Raw genomic sequence first — 13,954 nt, 5'->3', positions numbered from 1 at the left:
TTGAGGATGTGTGGGTTGCAGAGTTTAGCTGACAGGTGGAAGAGAGGGGATATGATAGAAACTTATAAGTTACTAAAGGGATACTATATAAGATTGACATGAAAGAAATGTTTCAGTATATGGGGAATAGGGGGATTGCTAGAGGGAGTTGTGAGCATTCCAACAGGCAACAGGTTTAAGGAGATGTATGATAGCTATTGTGTTAATGTATAAAGTGGGGAGTCCCATGATGATTCTTTTGACTCCATGGAGTACTCATATAAATAATAATAATAAATGATTATGGAAACTATATCACAAGCTCCATAAAATATGATTTCACTAAGAGAGTTTGGCTGCACTCAGTTACCTTATTGACAGCTTCCTTCTTGAAAACTGTGTAATATTTCTTGATGTATCTAAAGTCTGCTTCATGAACAGCTGATCTTACTAGGATGATAACTACAAAAAGCTAAGACCTCACCCAACTAGATTTTATTTATATATTCATTTTTTTCTTGTGTGTGTGTGTCCCACCCATGAAAGGTTGTAAACCTGTAGTACAACTATGGGCAGGCTAAGGAATTTTTTAATAATTTCTTTTTATTTTACTTTATTTATTTATTTATTTTGTATATTTTTATTTATTTTTACATAGTCCAGAACTCCTGCTCTAGAAAACAAACATGAAACTTTTTCAAGTATTTTCAGGCTTTCATTAAGTGGAGTGAAGATCTCACACTGAATAATGTAATTCATATCACCTAAAGACATCACAAACATCCCTGTCCATCAGGATTCAAACCTGCAGTCTGTTATTTGAATACCCACTTGGAGAACCAGGCTGGCAATAAATTATTGCAACTTAAATTATTCATTAATATGAATAATTTATGCATTAATTCATACACAGTAAAGATAGACCCACATTTAATCCAACATATTAAAAGTTGGTAAAGCTGTTCTGTAATACCTCACTACATTATTATTAATGGATACTTCTTTCAGTAGTATCTATTTATTTATTGGTTACATTTCTTTTTGAATGCTCCATAACTTTCTTCCAAATTAATCTGATGTTAAGCTCACCAGTTATAGTATATCTTACATTAAAGTGTTACTGACTGCATCTGGCCATTCAGATCTTGATGGGTTGATGCAGGCATCATATTTCTGCATCATTTCTAATATTTCCTTTCCCATTCTGTTTAAGTGACCAACTCTGCTACTTGTTCTTGAATACTAATGATGTCAAGTTGCTTTCAGATATCTTTATTTAATATGATTCTACCTGCTGGCCTGGTTGGCCGAGTGGTTAGCATTTCGGCTCTCCAGCCAAGAGGTTGCAGGTTCAAATTCTGCCAAGGGCATGGCTGTTTGTGATTGTCCTACTAACTGATTACTATATGTACTGCTGTGACCTGTATCCTGGCACAATATGACCCTTGATGTCTTTGTGCCATAAAAAAATCATATTAAAAATAAAATGATTATACTGTTGGTGTCATCTAGTCACAACCTTAATTTTCTCAGAACTCTCATATTTCTCATATCTATGGGATATGAGATATGTTTTTGTTCATCCTGTTTTATTTATAACCTAACTCTTATCACTCTTATCCTGAATTGATTTGAATACTGCTTTATATACTACTAGTTTAGTGTTTTGGTTATTCTGTATGTATTTATTCAGCTGAATTCCTCAGTATCACACACCTGTGTTGTTTTAATCATTATTAAATTCCTTACATGTACCATCAGGGAATGCACAGAATATTATGGTAGTATTAAATGAAAAGTTACATCATTATTAACTTTTTATTGACAATTTTCTTCCAAATGAATGTGTGATCTATAAAGATTCCAATATATCAGATCTCATATTTTGGTTTTCTAATACAGTTCTATCAATCCACCTAGATCTTGGTATTCCTCTGAGTCTTTTTCCTGCCATTCTGGCAAAAAAGTTAGCAAATTATTTTTTGCTGATTAACCAGTTAGCAATAGAACAGTTAGAAGAACACTTGTTTGGCTGACAATACCACCTGACATTAGCTTTGGTAATACATTCCTGAATGGTAACAATATGAAGGACCTTCCTAATATCTGCATTTTTGATACAATACTGCCATTAACGCCATCTGTTCACTCCTAATTTTTATCAGGATTTACATCTATGGTCTTCAGTCTTTGATCAAGTGTTTTTTTTTCTAATCCAGCTCTCAGATCTACAAAATAGAATTCATTTGAACACTGTCTTGTATAGTATTTAATATATAGTAACTTCATATATAATTATATATGTAATTTTATATAGTACTTGTATAGTAATTTAATATTCTAACTGATTTCCCTCTTATTCCATATAAATTTACTCAACTGAGTCCCTGCCATAGCTAGCTGTCTTCATTAAAAAAAAAAAAATGTGCCTAAGTAACTGAAAGGTTTTACTAGTCTGTCTTTTTTATTGCTGATTTTCATACAAAATTTATTACAGCATTTATTCAATTTAGTTAAGGAATCGAATCCTATAGACTTTTACTAGATTTATTTATGAATACTTATCTGGATACAGTAAGGATAAAATTAACATTTCCAGTTTTGATATAAGTCTTAATGCCACTGTGCTTCATCATGTTATCCATATGGATGAAGAATAATAGCAGAGATATGTGTGCCCTTGTCTCTCACCATCAAACCATTATCTTGTACCTCCTCCAATTCTAACTGCTGGTTTACACCTCAAATATAGACTATGTATTGCTCATTATAATATCTTGTTCCAATGAACATACAGTACGGGCCCGAGGACTAGATTTTTTGCTTGCAGAGTGGTGAATGAGTGGAATGGGTTCCCAGAGTCAGTTGTGAGTGCTTTTTCTGTTAATGGGTTCAAGGAGAGGTATGATAGATTGGGTCTGCCATGATGGGTTTTCATACTCCATGAAGATGCCTGTATAATAATAATAAAATGCTTTGGTTTTAATAGTATTGTTGTTATTGTATAGTTTTTTTAGTGCTGTTATTTATTTTTGTAGAGTATTGCTTTTGGGATATTTGAATTTGGTCGGGATGTTTGCTACATTGAAATGAGTGCTGTTGGGCATTTGACAGAGGCTGTACATGTTCCACAGTTATCATCATCAGATTCCCAACATCTACCCTCAGAGAGGGGGGGGATATACAGGATATTATGATAGTACTTCATGAAATAGTTACATAATTACTAACATTTCATCAAAAAATTTTCTGCAAATTAATCTGTTATCTGCCATGACTCTAATATTATTAGATCTTATATTTCTGTCTTTTAAGACACTTTTTCTGTATCCATCCACCTAGATCTTGGTCTTTTTCCCTGCCATCCTGACAAAAGAACACTTGTTTTGCTTAACTAACCCTCCCTCTTCCATTTTGTTTAAGTGACCCCTACTATGTGAGATTAGCTCTACTGACAAATTCCTGAATTCTAAAAATTTCAAGTTCTTTCCTAATATCCTCATTTTTAATATGATACTGCCATTGATAGCACTGTTCACTCTCCCCCCCCCCCCCCCGATCTTTCTCAGAATTCTCATGTCTGTAGTTTTCAGTCTCTGATCAAGTCTTTTATTCCTAATCCAGCTCTCATATCCATAAGTTAAAATTGGTTTGAACACACATATACATACATATAGTTTAGTGTTTTGACTAATTTCTCTCTTATTCCATACAAATTTATTCAGCTGACTTCTTACCATGCCAACTTTGTCACTTCTGTTGGTGGAGACAGCGAATTGTAGAATGCAGTGCCCTTCCCTCAATGAGTCCTTGGACTCCCTGGAGGTTTCACATAATAATAATAATTTCCATACTTAATTTTCCACATTCACTAAAAATTTTGCCTAAATTGCTTAAATGTTTTACTTGTTTTATAGGTTCTCCATTCAGGATGCAGTTGATTTTCAATGTTTCTCCTGTTTTCATTGTCTTTGTCTTTAGCTGATTTTCATACCAAATTTATTAGCAGTTATCGACTTTATCTAGGGAATCCAACAGACTTGAATTAAATTTATAAAGTAAGTAAAAAGATGCCTTGTGTAGGTGTGACAGCAGAGTTATGACCTCGACTAAGTGTGTTGACAACTTCTTTTGTTAATATATGTTAATATTTTGTTAATATATTTCACATGTAAAGATAAGGATGTTATTTTGCCTCTTTACAAGGCCTTGATAAGACCTCACTTGGACTATTGTGCGCAGGTCTGGTCTCTTGGTTTCCAATGTGATTCTGATGTATTGGAGAGAGTACAAAGGTGAGTGTTAAAAATGATATCAGGATTGTGGAATACTGATTATGAAGACAGGTTGAGAATTTGTAGATTGCAGACACTAGCAAATAGGAGAAAGAGGGGTGATATGATTGAGACTTACACACTGCTGAAAGGGTTTAATTACAAGATTTCAATTGATGGGATTTTTCAATTTATGGAGGGTGGGGAAAGGACAATAGGGCATCCTTGGAAGCTGAGAATGAAGGCTGCCAAGAAGGGTGTAAGGGCCAGATTTTTCTCTCAGAGGGTGGTGTGTGATTGGAATGGATTGCCATTGGATGTTGTGAGTGCAAGCAGTGTGAAAGAATTCAAGAATAAGTATGATAGCTGTTGTGTGTGTAGTATGTGGCCTCCCTCAATGAGTCTCTGACTCCCTGGAGGTCTCTCTTAATAATAATTATAATATTGCTAATGATAAGTTCATGACAAGAAAATGCTCAAGTTCAGCCTCCTAAACCAAGCTTCACAGTTGGCACAACATATTTGGTTAGATAGTGTTTCTCTTGGCATCTGCAAAACCCAGAATTGTCCTTCAGACTGCCAGACGATGACTTGTGATTCATCACTTCAGATTTTTGCTGCTCCCAATGGCAATGAACCTTACACCACTCCACCATTGCCCTTGCTGATGTTAGGCTTGTGTTGTGGCTGCATGGCCATAGAAACTCACGTACTTCAGCACCTGACAAACAGTTGTGCTGGTGTTGCTTGCAGAGATGTTTCAACCAAGGAGAGGCATTTTTCATTCCACACACTTCAGCACCTGGTGATCTCACTCTGTGGGTTTATGTGGCCTACCAGATTGCAGTTGTGCTACTGTTGTGGTTAGGTGTTTTCACTTCGCAGTAACATCGCTTGCAATTGATCAGTACAGCTGCAGCAGAGCTAAAATTTCCTTAACTGAGTTGTTACAAAGGTGGCATCCTATGATAGTGCCACATCAAAGGCCACTGAGCTCTTTGCTACTGTCATTTAAAAATGTTTTTCTGTGAAGATTTCAAGACCATGCTTTCTTTTATACCCATATGAGCTATGGTTATGATGTATAGAGCCACATCCACTACTATGAAGGAGTGTCTGGATATTTTTGATTAGCTGGTGTATCACAGCTAGGGTCATTTTGTAAATGGACTTCGGTAATAAATCAGCAAGGCACGGCAACATTGGCACAAAAAGAATCATCTGAACTGTTCTTTATACAGGAAACTCCATTATAACAAACTCACCCACTATAACACATTACTGATAAGTGCTGACTAGATCCCCATAGGTATAACGCTGCAATAACAAAAGTTTGCTATAATAAACTATTGATCACAGGAATAGTTTGCTATAATGGATACTCAGTAACAAACTGTTTCTGTGATTCCTACATTTCCTGTAATGAGAGTCAACCATATTAAGCTGGTATATCTACACACTCCGAGGAGTTATACCTGATAACTATTGCATAATCTTACAGGCACTCATAATTGCCACAGGCAGAAAGAGTAGAATAGAGGAGCATACCTATGTTACTGAAAATATACAATTGGTTTACAACCTTTCATAGGCAAGATTCACCTGAGAAAATTATATATTCTCAACCCATGTCACTGTCATGCTGCCATTAATGCAATTCCACAGTTCACTCTTATCATACAATTGCTTTCTTCTCTATATGATAGTAATTAAGACCAAAGAAATACATGCAGTACTTTGGCACTAAAGCATTAACAAACAAACTCCACCTGACTGATTTTCATTCTGGAAACATAGATGACTTTGAGATATTCTTAAATAATGATCAAGTATACAACTCCTTCAATATTGGGGACATGATGATGCACTGCATTGTTGGCTTCAAACACTATACTGATTTGTGCTTGTCATTTTGCACTCCAGTAAATGACAGATCAAAAAGGATAGTACCAGTGTATTACCGACAACATAAGCCAATATAATACTGGCTTATGTCATCATAGGTAAATATAACACATTCACATCATTGCACTGACATTCTCCACTTCACTGTTGATAAGTGATGACACCATATGATAAGTTAAGTTTGAACAGAAGTACAATTAAATTTTTCTTTAATTTCTAATGCATTAAACCAGTATGTAATTGCTCATAAAATAACATAAATTTAACAAAATATACCAAACATAATGAAATGAAATGAGGTTGAAGAGCTGAAATGGATGGTTACCTTGAAGAAACACTGACAATGTTGTGTGCACATGACAACAGAAAATAGATTTTTTCTTTTTTATGATAATCCTAACATGAAATCTGTGAGCATGTAAATCTCTGAAACTACAAATTGAGGATCATAAAAAAAAAATAAATAAAAGAAGACATCTGACCACTAATATATGCTTTTCTACTGCTGAAGTAGACTGTCTCCTTGTTTAATGCTTTTATAATTAACTAACTTAAGTACTATCCTGTCAATCATAATGAACATTCATTTTAATGACTTTTTTTTTACTTGTGAATGCCTGATACAATCAACTTTTATTCTGCTTGTGTGTGCCTCTGTTTATAATTTATTTTATTTGTGCTGTATACAGTGTCAGTATCATAATAGAAACATATATCCACCTCTGCTGAAATCTCTGGAGAAACTTGGATTAAAAAAACAACTACAGGAAAAATTCAAAAAGGAAGTTATGCCAGATGCTGTTGCAGTTGCAGCAAGCTCTCCCTCCAGATCTGTTATTACAGATGTTTCTAAAGCAGAAGATTCATCTACTAAACCTGGTATTCTTAGGTAAGTATTTTTTTCTTATTTAGCAAACACATATTTTACTTATGCAGTAAAATTTTTATTATTATTATTATTACATTATTATATAACATAACACCTCCAGGGAGTCCAAAGACTCATCGAGGAAGGGTGCCTACTCTACAACTCTCCATCTCCACCACTCCACCAGGCGCAACTACCTTCATCATCTACACCAATACCATCTACCGCCAACCTCCACTAGTATTTTCACAAACAAGCATCCATGCCCATGGCAGGATTCGAACCCACAGCCTGGAGACTGGAGAGCGGATATGCTAACCACTCGGCCAACCAAGCCAACAATTCTAGTGGGAATATAGTGAACTACAAGATAGAACATGACAGAATATGAACTGCTGATCCATCTGTTTTGAAAATCTTAATGTTTATGCATTAGAAATTTCAAAATGGATGAATGAATCAGCAATTCGAATCCTTTCTTAAGTGGTTCCTGACTTAGAAATTTCCTATCAGAAAAGTATGTTCGTCATTGAATAAAAAAGTAATCACTGTTATTATAATATAACTGAAGTGTTAATCTGTGTGATGATGTATATTTTGTGATGAAAGAAAAAGTGTTGGCATATATTACATACTCTAAATGAAGTAGAAAAATTAGCTGGAATTTGTTTTTATGCTTTGCAGTTGGTAAGTTGAAGTTTAGTGCTTAGGCAAGTTGGAGCTCTCTGTAGCTTTTTCAGGGCCTTCAGGTTATGTGCAAAATGCACTATATAAATAGCTAATACTCCATTTTGCACGTTGTTTATTCAGTTTTTACATTAAAGCAAATAATCCTGCTCTTTCTCTTTGATGGAAACAGTTGTCTCTTAATTATGTGCTACAAATAAAGTCTTTTCCAAAACATCTATGTGGACTAGTATTGTTTCATTATGTTAGGAAGCTTACACGCATCGGTTTGCCATTTGCCCATTTGTTATGCATGTAAAAGAAATAATGCATGCAAGCTATTGGCATGAATGTGGACAATATTACTTGTACCAAACATGACAGCATTCCTCCTTGGCAGTTAGCACTTCATCATGTAACCTCTCGCTGTGCCAGTTAAGAAAGTCTCAGACTCCATTATTCATGTATTTGCAGTTGTTTAATGTGCACAGAGCCCTTGCATTTTTTACCTGTCTACACTGATGGTTCAAGATCTTAGACCTTTGCTGATTGTGATGCTGTTTTTCCTGACCATATTACATATGATCTAATCCCCATTTAATGCAGTAGTCATATGGTAGAGCTGCATACCATTTAGCTTGCCCTTTTATGCATAAAAGGGCAAGCTGAGTGTTATGCATGTTTTTAGTGTTTTCTTTTATGCATAAAAGAAAATGCTCCCAAAAATGTGCAATTTATACAGACTTGTTGTGTTCTTTACATGCCATCCTCCTTCCAGTGCTGTGTGAGGTTCTACAACTTGTACAAAATGAAAATCCTTAATTTTGATGTTTGGTTATACAGGATTCAAAGCCACATTGGAATCAAAGGAAATGAGATTGCAACTGCTAGATCAGCACATACTTCTTCGCACTAACTTGTCAGTCCCATATACAGATTACAGGAAGGTTATTATTATTATATGAGGCACTCCATGGACTCCAAAGACTCGGTGTGGGAGAGCCAATCTATCCACACTATCTTTCATACCTCTCCTTGAACCCATTAACAGACAAAGTACTCACAACTGACGCTGGCAACCCATTCCACTCATTCACCACTCTCCAAGTAGAAAATCTAGTCCTCACACCCCTACTGTACTGACCACACCTTTATTCAACTTCCAGGGATCACCCCTTGTTCTGGTCCCTCCAGCCAAGTGCTGAAATGTTTCCCCTACATCTATCCTATAAAACTCTTTAAGCAACTTTAATGTTTCTATCATATCATCTCTACTGGTAATTAGTTTACGGAATTAACAATGCATATAAAGTATATTAATTAAAGGTAACTTTAATGAATAACTTCTATATTTCGGCAACGTCACATTGCCATCTTCAGGAACATAAAGATATGGTATGTGCACTCAGGAACTAACACAAAGCAAATGAGGAAGAAAGCAAGAAACTAATATTGTTCCTAAAGTCCTAATGGTGCCCTCTTGCAGGCTAATTTGGTAGTCTTGGCAGTTGGGCTGAAGTTCTCATAATGAAAGTCTCCCAAATTTGGGGCAGTTTCATGCACCCAAATTTGTTGAGGTTAGGAACGTTTTTTAGAGCTGCTGAAGATTCTTTGAATAATCTTTCGTATTTAAACTTGCTGCGATGAATTATTTTTGTTTTCTTCCAACGAATTTTATGGTGGGTATCTAAGGCATGGTCTGCCAGCCCAGAGCGGCTGTACTGGTGAAACCGGATGTAGTCTTGGTGTTCTGAAATCCTGATATTTGTTGTTCTGCCTGTTTGGCCAAAGTAGGACAATTTGCAGCTGCAAGGGACCTGGTATACACCAGGTAGGTCTAGGGGAAGTGGTTGGTCTTTGGTAGAGCGGATAAGGGATGCCAACTTTTTATATGGTCTGTAACAGGAAGTAAGGTCATATTTTTTGAGGATATTGGTTATTTTTTCAGAGGTGCCCTGGATGTAGGGGATGGTGATAGATTTGGTGTAATCTTTATTGGGGAGGGGGGGGTTGTGGTTTACAGGTTTTAGTATTTTTTGGGGTTATAGCCATTGGCTAAGAAAGAAGAAAGGCCCTGACTATTGAACTAAACCACATCCTCAACACTTTCTTAGCCAATGGCTATAACCCCAAAAAAATCCAAAAAATACTAAAACCTGTAAACCACAACCCCCCTCCCCCCTCCACAATAAAGATTACACCAAGTCTATCACCATCCCCTACATCCAGGGCACCTCTGAAAAAATAACCAATATCCTCAAAAAATATGACCTTACTTCCTGTTACAGACCATATAAAAAGTTGGCATCCCTTATCTGCTCTACCAAAGACCAACCACTTCCCCTAGACCTACTTGGTGTATACCAGGTCCCTTGCAGCTGCAAATTGTCCTACTTTGGCCAAACAGGCAGAACAACAAATATCAGGATTTCAGAACACCAAGACTACATCCGGTTTCACCAGTACAGCCGCTCTGGGCTGGCAGACCATGCCTTAGATACCCACCATAAAATTCATTGGAAGAAAACAAAAATAATTCATCGCAGCAAGTTTAAATACGAAAGATTATTCAAAGAATCTTCAGCAGCTCTAAAAAACGTTCCTAACCTCAACAAATTTGGGTGCATGAAACTGCCCCAAATTTGGGAGACTTTCATTATGAGAACTTCAGCCCAACTGCCAAGACTACCAAATTAGCCCGCAAGAGGGCACCATTAGGACTTTAGGAACAATATTAGTTTCTTGCTTTCTTCCTCATTTGCTTTGTGTTAGTTCCTGAGTGCACATACCATATCTTTATGTTCCTGAAGATGGCAATGTGACGTTGCCAAAATATAGAAGTTATTCATTAAAGTTACCTTTAATTAATATACTTTATATGCGTTGTTAATTCCGTAAACTAATTACCAGTTATGTCTAACCAACGTATAAGTCTTGCTACTAGAATCATATCATCTCTGTTTCTCCTATCAACTGCAATTCATACACCTTCAATCTATCTTCATAGGGAACATTCCACAGGCCACTCACCATGTTGGTCACTCACATCTGAATCCTCTCCACTGCTACCTCATCCCCAAGAACCCCAGGGTACCAGACTTGATATGGGCATATCAAGGTCTTATGAAGAGGAATGACAGCTTCCTTATCTCTACTTGTTAATGTGTTCTTCAATAGCCAAGTAATCTTATGGGCTACCCTAGCAATATGTCCTCTAAACTTTAACTCTGTCTATCACTACCCCTAAATCTCTAGCTTAATCTATTTCCTTCAGTACAGTGCCATCATTGTGATACACGCCTTGTTATTTATTTATTTCAAAATGCATAACTTTACATTTCTTGACATTAAACTGACACCCATTAACTTTTGCCCATACTGACAGCCCTATTTAAATCATCTTGCAAGCTCCAGCACCTTTATTAACTATTACTCTACCTAATTTTGCATCATCAGCAAACAACTGAATATTTCCTTTCAGTTTATTTCCTATATCATATATCTACAAAATAAACAGCAATGGTCTGAGCACCGAACTTTACAGCACACCACTAGTGACCTGTTTTGGCTCGATTCTGTCCCTCCATATACCACTTTTTGATATCTGTATACAACTTAATACTGCTTCCTCTAGATCAGTGCTTCCTAAACTTATGGATGTAAAGGCCCCCTTGGAAAAATTAAAATATTTCATGGCCCCCATCGAAAAAAAATCGTAATACAGACATATATTATTATAATATTTATTGTATTTATATTGTGGTATGGTCACTTAAACAGAATGGGCGAGGAAAGATTAGCAAAACAAGTGTTCTCTGCCAGGTTGGCAGGACGACCCAGAGGAAGACCAAGATATAGGTGGATTGATACGGTACAATGTGCCTTAGACGTTAGAAATATAAGATCTGATAATGTTGGAGTCTTGACAAGTAACAGACTGATTTGGAGGAAAATTGTAGATAGGAAATTAGTAATGATGTAAATTTTTCATGTAGTACTATCATATCCTGTACACCCCCTTGAGGGTACATGGCAGGAATTTGATGTGATGATGATATTCAATACAAAACATACAGCAAATATTGCAAAAATCAAATGCAAATATTACATTTTTAGCATCTTACATACACATTTGACGTGGCACACTTAGTCTTAAAACATTTTAAATTTGTTTTCATTATTTCACGTCCCCTCTCAACAAAACTAATTGCCCCCAAAGGGGCCAAGGCCCACAGTTTGGGAAGCGCTGCTCTAGATAACCCTTCACTATATCCCATGCACTACTAACATCCTTACCGTGCAGTATTTTATGCCATGGTACAGATTTTAGCTTCTTTCTAAGCATGTCATAATCATCTGCCTTGTAGTTCCACAAATACTCCTTGATAGAATATTCTTCATGTTTTACAATCTCCCAAGTCAAGACTGCATGGTCACTTTCACCAGTTGGAGGCAATGTTGTCACCCTGGTTATGGATAACTCTTCTGATCCTATGACCAGATCCAATACTCTCCCACTCCTATTCCCCTCCATCACTTGCTGCCTTAAGTAATTATCTCTCAGCAGGTGTATAAATTCTGTTTCTTTCTGCTATGTAATCTTTCTAGTCTATATCTCCATAATTGAACTACCCCATAATAATCACTTGACTTGTACTCATTGTACTAATTTGGTGATGCACATCTTCCAGATCATCTGTCTGTGAAAATCTCTGGCTTATAACAACAGCCAAGTGTATTTTTTGTCTTACTGGTCTTAATCTCACACCAGGTTGCTTCAAATGAATATCCACCCTCCCTCCTGTCTTCTATTCTTTTTGGTTGCAATTCATCTGCTATCATCAGCAATACTACCTCCCCCCCCCCCAATCCTATCTTCTCTATCGTTCCTGAAAATACTAAACCCTTCACATTCATTCCCTGTAACTACATCATCTTCTGTTAGCCAAGTCTCACTAATGCCTATAACTTTTGGCGAGGTTGCACTAACCAATGCCAAAAATTCCTCCCTCTTGTTCCTGATACTTCTGGCATTAATATATAGAAACTGCAACATCTCTTTAGTCTCCCACCCACTTTTACTTTCTGAATTGACTACCCTATTCAGTATTTTTGCTTGAGAGACTAGATTCCTCACTTGGTCATTCTCACTCACTCACTTCATGGGTGCCTGCACACAATCTCACTTGCTTCTACCCTAATTGCTTAAGTTTCCCTGAATTTGCATGTCAGCATGCTCAATGAACAAAACTCTCTCCAGACACCTAACACCAAAACCATTTAGATGCAGTCCATCAGCAGTATACAAATCCTTCTTTCCATCAAACAGAGACCACAAAGCCACAAATTCTACATCATTCCTTTTGTACAATCTATGTAATTCATTGGCTATCAATGCCCTCTTCTGCAGTTTGCCTCTATCATAGTGTGGTAGGAGACTTACAGTCTTCACCTTCTCTCTCTTCAGTTTTGTGTCTTCTAACAACTCCTTTACATCCTCCTTCATAGAATACTTTTCGCCTCTCAAATCATTTGTACCAACTAAGACGGTCATTTCCTTTGACTTACGTTTTTGCATCCGAATGGCATGGCTAATTATGAGATCAAGATTTGTGAATCACTTGTAGTCATAATGGCAGGAAGCACTTACAAATAAATTGCATGAGATTTAGCCTGAAATTAAGCATTGCTAACCAAGTTCAATGTAGGAAAAGAAGTAGTTATTTGCTATTCTCCACATAGATGTCATCTTCTACATTCTTATCTGTTGAAAGCTGAAGACCCCACCTGTATGTGAACAATACACCACACATCTCATCATTTGCCATAGTCTGATGGAGTTCAAGCACTTGACTCGAGAAAGGAATGAAATTATTACTAATCTGGCCAAGCCATATACACTTAGGCAGATCTCATGAGACTTGGACAAATTGCATGAAGTTTTTATCTTTTTACAAAAATTAATTTATCAATACACATTTTATTGTAACTTCTCTTCACATGCAGTACTGCATTGCTCAATGTAATTTTTTATTATTTGCTTTTTTTTTAACCTATTTACTAATTTATCTCTTTATTAATATTTATTATTAACTTGTGTGCTGCTGTTAACCTTTTATTTGACAGTATGACCTTTGTTGTTCTTGCACAATAAATCACAAATCAATCATCTAATTATTAGCAGACTTTACTAGGTATAAATATTCTGTTATCAGATTTAATATTATCCTTTATCTGTGTGTTGATTGATATTAGCTGGTCT

General features: G+C 36.3%; 1 protein-coding gene across 4 annotated transcripts in view; it reads left to right on the top strand.

The window, feature by feature from the left end:
- LOC150097176 (uncharacterized) overlaps nucleotides 1-13,954 on the top strand; it is a 296,897-nt gene that overhangs the window by 147,554 nt on the left and 135,389 nt on the right. For all 4 annotated transcript variants that reach the window (XM_090407105.1, XM_090407107.1, XM_090407104.1 and 1 more), the window contains exon 12: nucleotides 6,848-7,047. In XM_090407105.1, the coding sequence (XP_090263231.1) occupies nucleotides 6,848-7,047 (200 nt within the window). The remainder of the gene's footprint in view (nucleotides 1-6,847; nucleotides 7,048-13,954) is intronic.

This window comes from Typopeltis vanoorti, chromosome 17, assembly GCF_054136105.1.
Source record: "Typopeltis vanoorti isolate ZY-2024b chromosome 17, IOZ_Tvanoo_1.0, whole genome shotgun sequence".
Taxonomy (NCBI): Eukaryota; Metazoa; Arthropoda; class Arachnida; order Uropygi; family Thelyphonidae; genus Typopeltis; species Typopeltis vanoorti.
The sequence above is the reverse complement of the archived record's forward strand: the minus strand, read 5'-3'. Positions and strand labels throughout refer to the sequence as shown.